The sequence below is a fragment of the Entelurus aequoreus genome, linkage group LG06 (assembly GCF_033978785.1).
Source record: "Entelurus aequoreus isolate RoL-2023_Sb linkage group LG06, RoL_Eaeq_v1.1, whole genome shotgun sequence".
Taxonomy (NCBI): domain Eukaryota; kingdom Metazoa; phylum Chordata; class Actinopteri; order Syngnathiformes; family Syngnathidae; genus Entelurus; species Entelurus aequoreus.
The window spans coordinates 25,278,746-25,296,625 of record NC_084736.1 but is presented as its reverse complement, the minus strand read 5'-3'; the positions used below and the strand labels follow the sequence as shown (position 1 = coordinate 25,296,625).

Here is a 17,880-nt window from a genome sequence, read left to right as displayed (position 1 = left end):
AACTCACGTAGTGTTAAAAGTTAAAATACTATATCATCTCTTTCTCACTGGCACTCATCGAGGGCGGACACTCCCTTTCCTCTCCCTTATCTCTCCTGCTTGCTTCTTTGTCTTGTCTTGTCTTAAATTTTTGTTGCCTCTTTTTGCACTGCTCTCCAAATCAACATTGGAACTATTTAACTGGCCTCAACGAAATTGACAAGATCTTGGGTTTGGGGGAACCTGCTTGTCGTGACGGAGCGGTTGTTGCTGGACACACGACGGACTCTTGGGAGAAGAAGGAGTGCCGCGTGACCCTTTCAGTCGAGGACATGAAGATATCCACCTATTCGGAATTATGACAACAGGACATCTGCTGATTGGAGTAAGCGTTGCTCTGTTTTGTCCACAAATTGGAAGTTGCTGGCGGTCTTCAAAGTACCCCAAAGCTGCCACAAATGATTGGAGGATGCGGGAAGAACTGTGGACACTCTTGTGATTTGGATCACATCGGACTGTCTGCCCCGCAGGGTTTTTGAGGACCAGTTATAGACAATTTAGAGTGAAAAGCACATTTTTATTTTCACTCGCATACAAAACATTCTACCTTGGATTGTTTCCCTGGCTTCGAGACTCTCCCGAAGGACAGTGCGGCGAAGACACAACAAACTCCCTTCTTGTCTCTCATGGACACACACCTGTTGTTGTTGACTTTGGACTTATCGGCTGCGCAAGATCAAGGCCACGGAACAGAGACACACTGAAGGCTTACACACAAACATGCATCCAAAAAAATATCTGCCACACTTACATCCCCCCCCCCCCCCCCCCCCCCAACCCAACGCCCTCGACGCAAATCCCATAGGGCAGTGTTTTTCAACCTTTTTTGAGCCAAGGCACATTTTTGCGCTGAAAAATTGCAGAGGCACACCACCTTCAGAAATCGTTAAAAAACTAAACTCAGTTGAGAGTAAAAAGTCGCCGTCGCAATTGTTGGGTATGACTTTAAACCATAACCAAGCATGCATCAATATAGCTCTTGTGCTTCTGTCACCAACTGTCCCAACACACCCTGACTTATTTGGACTTTTTTGCTGTTTTCCTGTGTGTAGTGTTTTACTTCTTGTCTTGCGCTCCTATTTTGGTGGCTTTTTCTCTTTTTTTGGTATTTTCCTGTAGCAGTTTCATGTCTTCCTTTGAGCGATATTTCCCGCATCTACTTTGTTTTAGCAATCAAGAATATTTCAGTTGTGTTTATCCTTCTTTGTGGGGACATTGTCGATTGTCACGTCATGTACATTGTGGACGCCGTCTTTGCTCCACAGTTAGTCTTTGCTGTCGTCCAGCATTCTGTTTTTGTTTACTTCGTAGCCAGTTCAGTTTTAGTTTTGTTATGCATAGCCTTCCCTAAGCTTCAATGCCTTTTCTTAGCGGCACTCACCTTTTGTTTATTTTTGGTTTCAGCATTAGATACCTTTTACCTGAACGCTGCCTCCCGCTGTTCCCGACATCTACAAAGCAATTAGCTACCGGCTGCCACCTACTGATATGGAAGAGTATTACATGGTTACTCTGCCGAGCTCTAGACAGCACCGACACTCAACAACAACACATCATTTGCGGACTATAATTACTGGTTTGCAAAAAATATTTTTAACCCAAATAGGTGAATTTAGATAATCTCCCACGGCACACCAGACTGTATCCCACGGCACACCGTGGCACAGTGGTTGAAAAACACTGCCATAGGGGGTGATGAAAGGATGGTCAGCGCCGAGAGCTGCGGCCTACCACCACTACCCCGCACTCCCCTCCCTCTGTTGCTAGATATCTTGAGATGTACGTTGTAATACATGTGCTTTGCTATGGAGGTTTTTTCCCACTCCAGACTGGGCCCCCTTGGGAGCCCAGTCTAGATTGTATTTGTTTACTCATCCTTCCCCAGCGTTTTACCTTTTTCCCCATCTTTTACGGGGCGCCTTGTGGCGACCCATCAGCGTTCCTGTTCTGTAACCCTGTACACTGTTTGTTTGTCTAATCTTGAACGGGTTTGTGCTGAAAACATAGTTTCGTTGTACTTGTGCAATGACAATAAAGACCTATCTATCTATCTATCTATCTATCTATCTATCTATCTATCTATCTATCTATCTATCTATCTATCTATCTATCTATCTATCTATTTATCTATCTATCTATCTATCTATCTATCTATCTATCTATCTATCTATCTATCTATCTATCTATCTATCTATCTATCTATCTATCTATCTATCTATCTATCCATCTATCTATCTATCTATCTATCTATCTATCTATCTATCTATCTATCTATCTATCTATCTATCTATCTATCTATCTATCTATCTATCTATCTATCTATCTATTAATGGGCAGCACAAACCATTTTTTATTTTTTTCCAATAATAATCAAAGGGGTGTGTAGGTGACAGATGCTAAAATAGGAATACATAAATATTAATATAACATATAACAAATAAATATATATTTTTTTACGATAACATGTGACTTGAGCTTCGTTAAGTGTCCTGGCTGCTCAGTACAACATGGTGACCCTGGAAAAGAGCGCAGGTATTTTGCTTCGCGCTTAGTCCTGTTTGCTGCTGACCAATCACCGAGTGTCCAGCGGGAGAGCGCGCACAGCCAATTAAGTAAGTCTGATGACGTAGGAGCGAGCAAGAGAGAGAGAGAGAGAGCGAGAGCGAGAGCGAGAGAGAGAGAGAGAGAGAGAGAGAGAGAGAGAGAGAGAGAGAGAGAGAGAGAGAGAGAGAGAGAGAGAGAGAGAGAGAGAGTCCTCTGGTTTGTTGTCAGAGTCTTCAGTGAGTTGAGACGAGATCGTCCGAGCTGCGGAAGTCCAATCAGGTCTTTGGTCTTCTGAAGGACATCTCCGTTCCGGGTCCAGAGTGCGCGTGTCCCGCGTGCCCCGCGTGCGTGCACGATGACAGAAGGATGCGGCGGCGGCGGCGGCGTGCGCGCGGATCGGGTGCCGGCGTGGCGCGCGCGCGCGGACCGCGGGTGAAGAAGTCGGCGCGAAGCCCCCCGGAAGCGGAAGGCATGACGCCCCTCCTGCTCCTCCTGCTCTACCTGGACCCCCTGCACGTTTGGTGCGCGCCCGGCGCCGGCAAGCGCGCCAAAAGTCCCGCCAAGCCCAAGTGGCTGAACGGCGGCACCACCGCGGCGCCGGGCGGCGGACCGAGCCGGATCACGCAGCTGCGCGCCCCCGCCCTCCAGCACGACACCTGCCTGGGCTACTACGACGTGAGCGGCCAGTTCGACAAGGAGTTCGGCTGCAACAACACCGACCACCGCTTCTGCTGCGGCAGCTGCTTCCTGCGCTTCTGCTGCGCGGACAGATCCAAGCGGCTGGAGCAGAGGGTGTGCACCAACTACAACACGCCCGACTGGATCAAGACGCAGCCGCCCTCGCCCGCGCCCACCGGGGACACCTACGACCCCGAGCTGGACCGCACCAACGCCACCGTCTACATCACCTGCGGCGCCGTGGCGCTCGTCGTCGCCGTCTGCATCTCCGCCAAGGTGGCCTACGACCACGCCACCAAGCCCCCGCAGGAGATGAACGTGCACAGGTGGGTACTGCGCATCTTAGCATCTGTCACGTACACACCCCTTTGATTATTATTGGCAAAAAATAAAAAATGGTTTGTGCTGCCCATTAATAGATAGATAGATAGATAGATAGATAGATAGATAGATAGATAGATAGATAGATAGATAGATAGATAGATAGATAGATAGATAGATAGATAGATAGATAGATAGATAGATAGATAGATAGATAGATAGATAGATAGATAGATAGATAGATAGATAGATAGATAGATAGATAGATAGATAGATAGATAGATAGATAGATAGATAGATAGGTCTTTATTGTCATTGCACAAGTACAACGGAACTATGTTTTCAGCACAAACCCGTTCAAGATTAGACAAACAAGCAGTGTACAGGGTTACAGAACAGGAACGCTGATGGGTCGCCACAAGGCGCCCCGTAAAAGATGGGGGAAAAGGTAAAACGCTGGGGAAGGATGAGTAAAAAAATACAATCTAGACTGGGCTCCCAAGGGGGCCCAGTCTGGAGTGGGAAAAAACCTCCATAGCAAAGCACATGTATTACAACATACATCTCAAGATATCTAGCAACAGAGGGAGGGGAGTGCGGGGTAGTGGTGGTAGGCCGCAGCTCTCGGCACTGACCATCCTTTCATCACCCCCTATGGCAGTGTTTTTCAACCACTGTGCCACGGTGTGCCGTGGGATACAGTCTGGTGTGCCGTGGGAGATTATCTAAATTCACCTATTTGGGTTAAAAATATTTTTTGCAAACCAGTAATTATAGTCTGCAAATGATGTGTTGTTGTTGAGTGTCGGTGCTGTCTAGAGCTCGGCAGAGTAACCATGTAATACTCTTCCATATCAGTAGGTGGCAGCCGGTAGCTAATTGCTTTGTAGATGTCGGGAACAGCGGGAGGCAGCGTGCAGGTAAAAGGTATCTAATGCTGAAACCAAAAATAAACAAAAGGTGAGTGCCGCTAAGAAAAGGCATTGAAGCTTAGGGAAGGCTATGCATAACAAAACTAAAACTGAACTGGCTACGAAGTAAACAAAAACAGAATGCTGGACGACAGCAAAGACTAACTGTGGAGCAAAGACGGCGTCCACAATGTACATGACGTGACAATCGACAATGTCCCCACAAAGAAGGATAAAAACAACTGAAATATTATTGATTGCTAAAACAAAGTAGATGCGGGAAATATCGCTCAAAGGAAGACATGAAACTGCTACAGGAAAATACCAAAAAAAGAGAAAAAGCCACCAAAATAGGAGCGCAAGACAAGAAGTAAAACACTACACACAGGAAAACAGCAAAAAAGTCCAAATAAGTCAGGGTGTGTTGTGACAGTTGGTGACAGTACACCTACTTTGAGACAAGAGCTATATTGATGCATGCTTGGTTATGGTTTAAAGTCATACCCAACAATTGCGACGGCGACTTTTTACTCTCAACTGAGTTTAGTTTTTTAACGATTTCTGAAGGTGGTGTGCCTCTGCAATTTTTCAGCGCAAAAAATGTGCCTTGGCTCAAAAAAGGTGGAAAAACACTGTGGTAGACTATAATTATCATCATACACTTTCTCATGCTGCACTTAAGTGTGTTTGTGTACTGTAAGTGTGTGTGTGTGTGTGTGTGTGTGTGCGTGTCCGGAGGCAGAGGATGTAAAATGTCACACACTGTGATGAAGATGATGATGATGTTTCAATGGACGCTGGAGGCGGGCGGTGCTCACTGAGCCTCAATCAGCATGAAGGCAAACACAACACACACACACACACGAGTGCACGCATATAGTGGCCTCGGGATCAACACAACATGATCATGGACACACGAGCTGATGATCGTGTTGCAGCACAGGGCGTCCAAACTTTTCCCGCTGACGCTCGCACATAATCAAAGTATGCCATTTTGAACATATATATATATATATATATATATATATATATATATATATATATATATATATATATATATATATATATATATATATATATATACTGTATGTATGTATGTATGTATATATGTACAGTATGTATATTAGGGCTGCAAATCTTTGGGTGTCCCACAATTCGATTCAATATCGATTCTTGGGGTCACGATTCGATTCAAAATCTTTTTTTTTTTTCGATTCAACGCGATTCTCGATTCAAAAACGATATTTTCCCGATTCAAAACGATTCTCTATTCATTCAATATATAAGATTTCAGCAGGATCTACCCCTGTCTGCTGACATGCAAGCAGAGTAGTAGATTTTTGTAAAAAGCTTTTATAATTGTAAAGGACAATGTTTTATCAACTGATTGCAATAATGTAAATTTGTTTTAACTATTAAATGAACCAAAAATATGACTTACTTTATCTTTGTGAAAATATTGGACACAGTCTGTTGTCAAGCTTATGAGATGCGATGCAAGTGTAAGCCACTGTGACACTAATGTTAATTTTTTTTATTTTTATAAATGTCTAATGATAATGTCAATGAGGGATTTTTAATCACTGCTATGTTGAAATTGTAACTAATATTGATACTGTTGTTGGTAATATTCATTTTTGTTTCACTACTTTTGGTTTGTTCTGTGTCGTGTTTGTGTCTCCTCTCAATTGCTCTGTTTATTGCAGTTCTGAGTGTTGCTGGGTCGGGTTTGGTTTTGGAATTGGATTCCATTGTTATGGTATTGCTGTGTATTGTTTTGTTGGATTGATTAATTTTTTTTTTTTTTTTAAATACAAATAAAAAATAAGTAAAATAAAAATAACAATAAAAATTGATTTTTAAAAAATCAGAATCGATTCTGAATCGCACAACGTGAGAATCGCGATTCGAATTCGAATCGATTTTTTTCCCACACCCCTAATGTATATATGTATATATATATATATATACACTACCGTTCAAAAGTTTGGGGTCACCCAAACAATTTTGTGGAATAGCCTTCATTTCTAAGAACAAGAATAGACTGTCGAGTTTCAGATGAAAGTTCTCTTTTTCTTGCCATTTTGAGCGTTTAATTGACCCCACAAATGTGATGCTCCAGAAACTCAATCTGCTCAAAGGAAGGTCAGTTTTGTAGCTTCTGTAACGAGCTAAACTGTTTTCAGATGTGTGAACATGATTGCACAAGGGTTTTCTATTCATAAATTAGCCTTCTGAGCCAATGAGCAAACACATTGTACCATTAGAACACTGGAGTGATAGTTGCTGGAAATGGGCCTCTATACACCTATGTAGATATTGCACCAAAAACCAGACATTTGCAGCTAGAATAGTCATTTACCACATTAGCAATGTATAGAGTGTATTTCTTTAAAGTTAAGACTAGTTTAAAGTTATCTTCATTGAAAAGTACAGTGCTTTTCCTTCAAAAATAAGGACATTTCAATGTGACCCCAAACTTTTGAACGGTAGTGTATGCATATAAATATATGTATGTATGTATATATATATATATATATATATATATATATATATATATATATATATATATATATATATATATATATATATATATATATATATATATATATATATATATATATATATATATATATATATATATCTATATCTATATATCTATATATATATATGTATATATATATATATATATATATATATATATATATATATATATATATATATATATATATATATATATATATATGTCTTAATTAGATTATCCAAAAAACAAAAATAGTGCTCGATACCGTGGTAGAGCGTAATATGTATGTGTGGGAAAAAATCACAAGACTATTTCATCTCAGAGATGAAATAGTCTTGTGATTTTTTCCCACACATACATATATATATATATATATATATATATATATATATATATATATATATATATATATATATATATATATATATATATATATATATATATATATATATATATATATATATATATATATATATCCACATATACATACACATACATATATAAACATATATATGTATATATATGGTTGTATATGTATATGTGTATATATATATATATATATATATATATATATATATATATATATATATATATATATATATATATATATATATATATACATACATACATACATACATATATATATATATATATATATATATATATATATATATATATATATATATATATATATATATATATATATATATATATATATATATATATATATATATATATATATATATATATATATATATATATATATATATATATATATATATAGTGGCGTGCCGTCACTAGAGGCAGGCCATCATGGAAAGAAAAAAAAAAGTAAAAAGAAAAAAAATGAATTAAATTGTTATATGCATCCAGTGATTATACTAAAGTTATTTTCCATTTAACTTCACCAGTTTTAGATAATTTTTATTTTTATTTTCACATTTGCCGTTCAAATACTGAGAAGAGACGGTGCGGTGATCAGCAGCCAGTTGAGGCACGTCACTGATTTGTGCCTCAACATGGATTGTGTGCAATGACTCGGCTAACTGCTGGCCTGCTGTGCAGTGAGACAGTATTGCTATATGAATTATATTATACATTTCCATAGTTTAGTTAGCTGAGGTATATAATGTACAGTGTATTTTGTCAACAACTGTATGTATGTAACGTATTTATTGTGCTGAGCAATCATAAAACTGGAGGCTCGTCTCATAAACCCCGCCTCCTGGTGCCAAGCACCTCCGCCGCAGAATGCATCGCCCGACGGGAGCGCCACACCAACCAAAGCCCACACCCAAACCCTCCACGTGCAAGACCGAATCCACTCAAAAAAAGTCACTTAACAAGAAGCCAAAGAGTGCAAAAACAACAATGCTCGCGCGGCGCGCCGGCGGAGCCGTGAACAGGGACACAACATTAGGTACACCTGCAGACTGAAGCGCGGATTTCATATTTCATTCATTCACAACTCTTCCAACATGAACACCACTGCTCCCGCACTTATAAGTAAAGGTAAGACCATAATAACGGTTTTTTTTTTATTAAATGTGCTTTTTTGTGTGCATGCTACAGTTTGTAAGTGTAAAGTTAAAGTAAAGTACCAATGATTGTCACACACACACTAGGTGTGGTGAAATGTGTCCTCTGCATTTGACCTATCCCCTTGTTCACCCCCTGGGAGGTGAGGGGAGCAGTGGGCAGCAGCGGCGCCGTGCCTGGGAATCATTTTTGGTGATTTAACCCCAATTCCAACCCTTGATGCTGAGTGCCAAGCAGGGAAGAATGCTGGTATGAGCTTTTAAACACATCCCGTTAACTGCTGCCAATCACATGGTGAATAAGATACTATTTAGGGTTTATATGTTTTGTAAATCTGACTGTGAGGAAGTCAGTGCCTCACCAGACATGAACCTCACCGCACGCCACTATATATATATATATATATATATATATATATATATATATATATATATATATATATATATATATATATATATATATATATATATATATATATATATATATATATATATATATATATATTTATTTATATATATGATATGTGTATATATTTTTATATATTTGTATATTAAAGTTAAGTTAAAGTTCCACTGATAGTCACGCACACACCAGGTGTGGTGAAATTACTCTCTGCATTTTTTGACCCATCCCCTTGTTTCACCCCCTGGGAGGTGAGGGGAGCAGTGAGCAGCAGCGGTGGCCGCACTCAGGAATCATTTTGGTGATTTTTCCACCCAATTCCAATATATATATATATATATATATATATATATATATATATATATATATATATATATATATATATATATATATATATATATATATATATATATATATATATATATATATATATATATATTGTTGCGTTGACCAGCATTCCTCCAATGGGGAATTCAAATTGCTAGTCTCTCCCAGATTCTTTTTATGGCAATACGCTGATGTTTATATTCAATCTCCAGGCAATAGTTGGTATTTTGTAGTTTATTCTCAATGCTTAGAGGACAAACCTGAGACCAACCCAGCACCCAAGCGTTCCCTAGCCCGGTCCAGATCGGTCTACCAAAACCCCGGAACTCCTGTCTACTTCCTCCTTCTCCTGTCCCCCCCTCCACCTGCTGTTTAGACTACTCCGAGTTATCTCTACTCTGACACATTCCAATCTAGAAGGCCAACACCTTACTATGAGACTCAAAAGAAGGAAGAATACTAGCTATTCTTTATATGACTATAGGAGTTTAGAAAGAAGTAACACTTAAATATGGATATGCTTCCAACAAGTCCCCCTTTAAGATCTTCTAATAAGATCTTTATTACTTGTACAAAACTTATAAAGCACGCCCCACATTAAAGTAGGTGCTGTTTTTTTTCTTTAAGCAAGCTAGCAATAAAACAACAGCTTATTTACATGGGAGATAGATGGAAGGAGTCCACGTCAATGTCGTCATGGTCAGGGAAGTAAACCAACAATTCTCGAAAGTCTTAAAGTTACCACTTTGCTAGACCCCCTTTAGTGACACTTAGCCCAAGGGCGATAAAGCAACCGCATGAGGCTATGATGGCCAAAAAAGCTCCGAATGGAGACCAAGACAGACTTAATTAGGTCAGTCCACCTGCCTAATGTGCTTAGAAGCCAATCTTTGAAGGGGTCAGAGAGAGAGTTCCCTAGACAGGGCCTGGAGGCCCTTTAAGGCCCTCTGAACTGAGTCATCGGGGGTAGTGTTGTTAGGAATGAAGGTACAGCATTGGTCACCAAACATTGCACACACTCCTTCTTCCTTGGCTAGGATGCGGTCAAGGGCTATGCGGATCTGAACGGCCCTGAGGGAGGTCGGGGCAAGTTGTTCAGCAAGTCCCTCAACGGCGTCACGAGTCAGGTTGGTTAGTCTCAACGGCGGCGGGGAGTTAGAGAGGCCGCTGAAACAGGAGTTCCAAGGGGTGTTAATTTGGTGAGTGGGGTCACCAGTCTAACCATAGCACAAAGCCCAACGGCTGACGTCGGGATTCTAATGTACAATCTGTGCTTCCCACAACACCAGAATAAGTCAGCTCGTGCCTAAGGACCTATCCTAGAGCCATCTATCAGTGTGGTGCACCAGTAACGGTTGATGTCACCCAATTTGTTGGGGGACGAAGAGGGTCCTGTAATTTGAAAACACGTGTAATTCAGCTTTTGGGACACAAAGGGAAGAAGTCGGGTGGCATTGTCAACAGAAGGGTACACATGTCAGTCAACTTAAAAGGGGCGGGGTAAGTGTGGGAAAAGGGACGTCCAGTGGAAGAAGCAACACAGTCACCCAGGTTTTGGCATCCACCTGAGCCACAGGTTGTCTGCACCCGCTCCTAAGGTCAAAGGTCAAAGTTACCAGGCCTTCGGTGGTGTCATTAGCACGCACGGATGTGAGCCTTTGAAACACCACCGAGGTGGGGTGGTACTTTAGGTGCTACAGAGGGTGTAGAGGTAGTTAACGCCCTCTCAAGGACATTCATTTTAATAATTCCTTTAGCGTCTGTATCAGTCAGGTCAAGCCCCAAAACAACATAAAAGGGACGATGGGCACAACTTACCAGAGTATGTTGTCTGCATCCGACACCAATGGTTCAGGGTTGAGTCGTAACAAATATAGAGGTTATTACCACGGTAATAGTTATTGTGTCCCCCGTAATTAATCACACTGCACAGGTCAAAAAATAAGTCTTGCTATCCCCTTTGACCCAGTCTATTTAAAGTCCGCTGTATGTTCTTAGACACTTGTCAGTCACTGTCGTCAGGAAGGATGAACTGAGACACAAAGACAGTAGAACACGCCCAAGCACCAGTCCGTCAGGTAACACTACCAAGTGTAACATCCTGCCTTTCGTCTATCAATATCAGAGTAATTTAGGTAACAAAACGGGGATAAACATCAAACTTTTCACTTAATGTAACGACACATACAGTTATGCTGAAAACAAGCAAGAAAAACTAAGAAACATTTAGCATACTGGATTGGTCTCACACAAGGATATACAATATAGAAGTTGAAAAGAGTAATGTAGGTAGAAAATCTCTCTCGTCTCCTGGGCTGTGGGGCAGATGATGTGGCGATGTCAGCAATGACATCCGCTGGTAATCTGTCAGGTTCTTCAGCTGTAGTGCAGAGGGAGAGGTGGTACCAGGTGTCCCCTCCACCAGCCAGTCGAAGGGCGTGGGACGTCCGTTCTACGGCTGCTGGTCCTGTGAATGGCTGACCTGTATGCAGCTCAAAGGGTGAAAAACTCAAAGGGCGGTAAAACAGTTTTATTCACGGACCTTCGAATGATCATTAACGCTAATTGCAACATGTCAATCCAATTACATTTGGTCTGTGCACAGATTTTAGCCAATTAGTTTTTTATGTTCTGGTCCATCCTTTCAACCTTGCCTTGGGACTCAGGATGGTACCCCAAACCTGTGTTCTAGTCCGAAAGCCTTTTCGACCAAGGCTAAGTGAGTTTTTTTTTTTTAAATGGTCGATGTGTAAAATCATTATTTTCAAATCAAAATTAGTTATAACTTCTTACCCACGGGAAAAATGTTAAAACTATGGAATGTGTCAGAGTCGGATGATTGTCGATTTTGTTCCAAGGAGTCTGTATCCACCCTCACTCACCCCCTTCTGTTTCTGAAAAAAGGACTGTGTTAGTCATACTATCACTTTCAGAAACATCTAAGAAAAAGGTCAGCTAATAGTCAAGTAGCGGAGGACAGGTCATGTTTGAGGTCAATGATTGTCTCTTTAGCCTCTATGGTCCACTGGGGGGTGGTGTTAGGGTAGGGGACCCCTTAGCGATATCACAAATAACTCAAACTCAACTAAACCCTATCTTTTATGTAATTTATTCAATATGGTGAAAGTAACAAAATATGCTTATGTCTATATTGTCACCAATAGTAGAAAAATACTACCCTTAGGGTGGATGCTTTAGCAATAGTATTTTGAATTTTTAACACACCTGGTAGCACCAATAATTCATTAAGTCAAGCTCATGTTGTAGAAAGTTGAATGATGCGGACACGTTTGTTACTGAATACTTTCTATCAGACTTCTGCCATGGCAACTTTGTGTACGTAATGAGCAACTATAATTATTTGATATGCTTAAATGTGTAATGTGTCGTTTTAGCTCAGCTGTTGTGTAGCTGCTAGCTCCTCGTAGCCTACAGGTGTCTAAAGTGCAGCCCATAGTTATGTGTTTAACATAACCATGGGCTAAACCTAAACAATTGAAAATGTGGTATTTGGGTGTCGGTGTAATGTTTGGCAGCTACGCCGTGTCTTATCATTGGACCTAAGTTCTTTGGTTTTGTAGGCGAGACAGAGAGCAAGGGAACAATGTGGGACACTATTGTGTCCATCTTCTACCATGCTAGCTGTTGCAAAGATAGGTCAACATGAGCAGCCACACCTTGAGTTCCAACATATATAAATAATCATAACATATTGCGAGTCGGGTGGCAGAACACACGGAAACATCTCAGTCAGTCAGGGTTTTCACTGTTAGAGCAGTTGGATGTCAGCCATTCCTGTTGTTTCAGGCTGTGGTATGAGCTCCTGGAGGAGCCTTGGTAGTGGTGTCGCAGCTTGGTGGTTGAGCCGTCAGGTAACACCAGGAAGGTTCCTTCTGTGCGATATTGAATGTCAGGGTACAGTCTGTAAAGGAGGTCATTACCAATTAGGCAGGGTTTGTGCAGGTCAATCACGAAGGGGTGCTTTAGTGTGTGTCCAGCAATCTGAACCGGAAGTGGTTTGGTGACAGGCAACCTTCTTGTGACCCCAGCAAAGCCTTCGACCTTTAAAGAGGAAGCACACAGTTTCTTTGGTACCTCTGCATTCAGAATCAAATGGGTGGCGCCAGTGTCAATCACGAACTGATAACATTGTCCGTTGACACTCATGTCCAGCAGGGGGCCAGTGTGTATCTCCGGCTGGGGCTCCTGCGGTGGGTGTGCTTTGCCACGCCGGTATGATGTTCTGGCTGCAAACCGGGGCCTGTCTCGTTCAGAGGAGTTAGGACATTCACGTTGCCAGTGACCCGGCAGGTCGCAGATGTAACAGTTTCCACCCCGGACTGGCTTTGAATTATTGTGTTGTCCACCACCCGAGTCCAAATGTCTGGTCTCACGTCTGTTGAGGATTCTTTCCTCCACCTGTTGGAACTCAAAAGCAAGGTCACCCACAGCTGAATATACCCTATCTGATTTTTGACCTTTTGGTTCTTTTGACTTTTTATCTTCGGCGATCTGTAATTTAAGTAGTTGCTTCCTTGTTGCTCTGTCATTAGCCCTATTTTGCATGGGATGAATAAAATGTCCCTGCCATATGTTGTTTTTGGCACCGTGTATATCAGGGTTAACTTTGTCCAAAGTGTTTGGCCAAAGGTTCCCTCCCGGAGGTACAGGTGGGAAAGCAAGGTCAACAATGGCTTGCATGAATGCATCGGCAAGAGACTTATATTGTAATATGTCCAAAGTGTTAATGTCATGTGTCAAAAATGTCTGCCGGAGAAAATGGTCAGACGTGTACAAGGGGTTAATTTTCGGAGGCAGGATTAATCTTAGAGGGGGCGTATTAAAGGCCTACTGAAACCCACTACTACCGACCACGCAGTCTGATAGTTTATATATCAATGATGAAATCTTAACATTATAACACATGCCAATACGGCCGGGTTAACTTATAAAGTGACATTTTAAATTTGCCGCTAAACTTCCGGTTCGAAACGCCTCTGAGGATGACGTATGCGCGTGACGTAGCCCGGGGAACACGGGTATGCCTTCCACATTGAAGCCAATACGAAAAAGCTCTGTTTTCATTTCATAATTCCACAGTATTCTGGACATCTGTGTTTGTGAATCTGTTGCAATTATGTTCATTGCATTATGGAGAAAGAAGCTGAGCAAGCAAAGAAGAAAGTTGTCGGTGCGAAACGGACGTATTTTTCGAACGAAGTCAGCAACAACAGTACACAGCCGGCGCGTCTTTGTTTACATTCCCGAAAGATGCAGTCAAGATGGAAGAACTCGGATAACAGAGACTCTAACCAGGAGGACTTTTGACTTCGATACACAGACGCCTGTAGAGAACTGGGACAACACAGACTCTTACCAGGATTACTTTGATTTGGATGACAAAGGCGCAGACGTGCTACCGTGAGTATGCAGCTTTGGCGCGTCACGTACGTAACTTTTTAAAAATATATAAGCTTTATGAACCTTGGGTTAGGTGAACGGTCTTTTGGGCTGAGTGATTGTGTGTGTTGATCAGGTGTTTGAATTGTATTGGCGTGTTCTATGGAGCTAGGAGCTAGCATAGGAGCTAGGAGTTAGCATAACAAAGACGTAGGTGTTTTTATGCAGGATTAATTTGTGTCATATTAAATATAAGCCTGGTTGTGTTGTGGCTAATAGAGTAAATATATGTCTTGTGTTTATTTACTGTTTTAGTCATTCCCAGCTGAATACCAGGTACCGTGAGTATGCAGCCTTGGCTGCTAAACATTTGATAGCTTGACCGTATGTGCGCGTCACGTACGTAACTTTTTAAAAATATATAAGCTTTATGAACATTGGGTTAGGTGAACTGTCTTTTGGGCTGAGTGATTGTGTGTGTTGATCAGGTGTTTGAATTGTATTGGCATGTTCTATGGAGCTAGGAGCTAGCAGAGGAGCTAGGAGCTAGCATAACAAACACGTAGGTGTTTTTATGCAGGATTAATTTGTGGCATATTAAATATAAGCCTGGTTGTGTTGTGGCTAATAGAGTATATATATGTCTTGTGTTTATATACTGTTGTAGTCATTCCCAGCTGAATATCAGGTACCGTGAGTATGCAGCCTTGGCTGCTAAACATTTGATAGCTTGACCGTATGTGCGCGTCACGTACGTAACTTTTTAAAAATATATAAGCTTTATGAACCTTGGGTTAGGTGAACGGTCTTTTGGGCTGAGTGATTGTGTGTGTTGATCAGGTGTTTGAATTGTATTGGCGTGTTCTATGGAGCTAGGAGCTAGCAGAGGAGCTAGGAGCTAGCATAACAAACACGTAGGTGTTTTTATGCAGGATTAATTTGTGGCATATTAAATATAAGCCTGGTTGTGTTGTGGCTAATAGAGTATATATATGTCTTGTGTTTATTTACTGTTGTAGTCATTCCCAGCTGAATATCAGGTACCGTGAGTATGCAGCCTTGGCTGCTAAACATTTGATAGCTTGACCTTATGTGCGCGTCACGTACGTAACTTTTTAAAAATATATAAGCTTTATGAACCTTGGGTTAGGTGAACGGTCTTTTGGGCTGAGTGAATGTGTGTGTTGATCAGGTGTTTGAATTGTATTGGCGCGTTCTATGGAGCTAGGAGCTAGCAGAGGAGCTAGGAGCTAGCATAACAAACACGTAGGTGTTTTTATGCAGGATTAATTTGTGGCATATTAAATATAAGCCTGGTTGTGTTGTGGCTAATAGAGTATATATATGTCTTGTGTTTATTTACTGTTGTAGTCATTCCCAGCTGAATATCAGGTCACCCCCGGCTCTCACAGCATCTTCCCTATCTGAATAGCTTCAACTCCCCACTAGTCCTTCACTTGCACTTTACTCTTCCACAAATCTTTCATCCTCGCTCAAATTAATGGGGAAATTGTCGCTTTCTCGGTCCGAATTTCTCTCACTTCATGCGGCCATCATTGTAAACAATAGGGAACTTTGCGTATATGTTCAATTGACTACGTCACGCTACTTCCGGTAGGGGCAAGCCTTTTTTTATCAGATACCAAAAGTTGCGATCTTTATCGTCGTTGTTCTATACTAAATCCTTTCAGCAAAAATATGGCAATATCGCGAAATGATCAAGTATGACACATAGAATAGATCTGCTATCCCCGTTTAAATAAAAAAAAATCATTTCAGTAGGCCTTTAATACCTCCTTTTCTTGTCACTGGAGTAGGGGGCGGTGTCCTAGTCAAAGTCTGGGCGGGTCGTTTGACACACACACACACACACTCAGCAGCACACACACACACACACACGCACGCGTAAGCACTCCCGCACACACACTCACACACTCAGCAGCACACACACACACGAGCACTCTCTCTGCGTTTCACCTACCATAAAACTTCCAGTTACTTTTTTATTTTATTTTATTTAATTTTTTTATTTCCTTATTTTACCAGACGTTTGAGTTCACGACTTTTCGAGTATTGTAAACCCCCTCTTAACCCTTTCAAGGAACGTTCTTTTTTTTTCTTTTTAAACTGTACCTGCTAATTCCATTGTCGACAACCTTACATTCAATTGATCATCAAAAACAGTAATGATTCATCACATTCCTCCCCGACCGCCATCACATTTCTATCTGTCACACTTGTTCATGTCAAACCCTGTGGTCATTGTGTCTCTCATGCCCCATCCGTAACCCGAGAATGTATTTCTCGTATTTTTCATAAGGACTTTAACCTTGAACTCTATTAGGGGTGACCAAATCCCCAGGGCGAACCACACCCGACTATTTGCTTACTCGTCAGTGAAGCAGCCCGTCACGGTAATCTTTATCGTATTATTAATAAGGACTCTAACCTCAGAATCAAAAATACGAACTGACTTTAACCAACAACTTTATCGTATTATTAATAAGGACTCCAACCTCAGAATTAAAAATACGAACTGACTTTAACCAACAACTTTATCGTATTATTAATAAGGACTCCAACCTCAGAATTAAAAATACGAATGGACTTTAACCAAGAACTTTACCGTATTATTCAGAAGGACTTTAACCTTGCGAATTTTAATACACGGATGGACTTTAACCAATAACTTTATCAGGCACAGATGAAAGATTCAAGACACAATGACATGAGTTGACCACTATGTACAACTATTATGTAAAATGGCGGACAGGGCAAAAATGCAATCAATCTATCAAAATCACCACTCTGTGCCTGGGATTACAAAACAGTGTTTGACTTACAGACTTCAGGACAGACTCCTAACGCAGATTTTATCTAAAAAGAAAGGTTCTGCTTACCTTGAATTGGCCAATTGAGTCTGTCCAGAAGATTGCAAGAAGTCATCAATCAACAGCGTGCCATCCCGGACGAGCCCCCAAATTGTTGCGTTGACCAGCATTCCTCCAATGGGGAATTCAAATTGCTAGTCTCTCCCAGATTCTTTTTATGGCAATACGCTGATGTTTATATTCAATCTCCAGGCAATAGTTGGTATTTTGTAGTTTATTCTCAAAGCTTAGAGGACAAACCTGAGACCAACCCAGCACCCAAGCGTTCCCTAGCCCGGTCCAGATCGGTCTACCAAAACCCCGG

General features: G+C 41.1%; 1 protein-coding gene across 2 annotated transcripts in view; it reads left to right on the top strand.

Annotated features, from left to right (window-relative positions):
• The first annotated feature begins 2,839 nt into the window (after nucleotides 1-2,839).
• The window catches only part of LOC133652024 (protein shisa-6-like), a 130,703-nt gene continuing 115,662 nt past the window's right edge, over nucleotides 2,840-17,880 (top strand). For both annotated transcript variants that reach the window (XM_062050332.1, XM_062050331.1), the window contains exon 1: nucleotides 2,840-3,587. In XM_062050332.1, coding sequence (XP_061906316.1) covers nucleotides 2,950-3,587 — 638 coding nt within the window. In that variant the 5' untranslated portion in view covers nucleotides 2,840-2,949. The remainder of the gene's footprint in view (nucleotides 3,588-17,880) is intronic.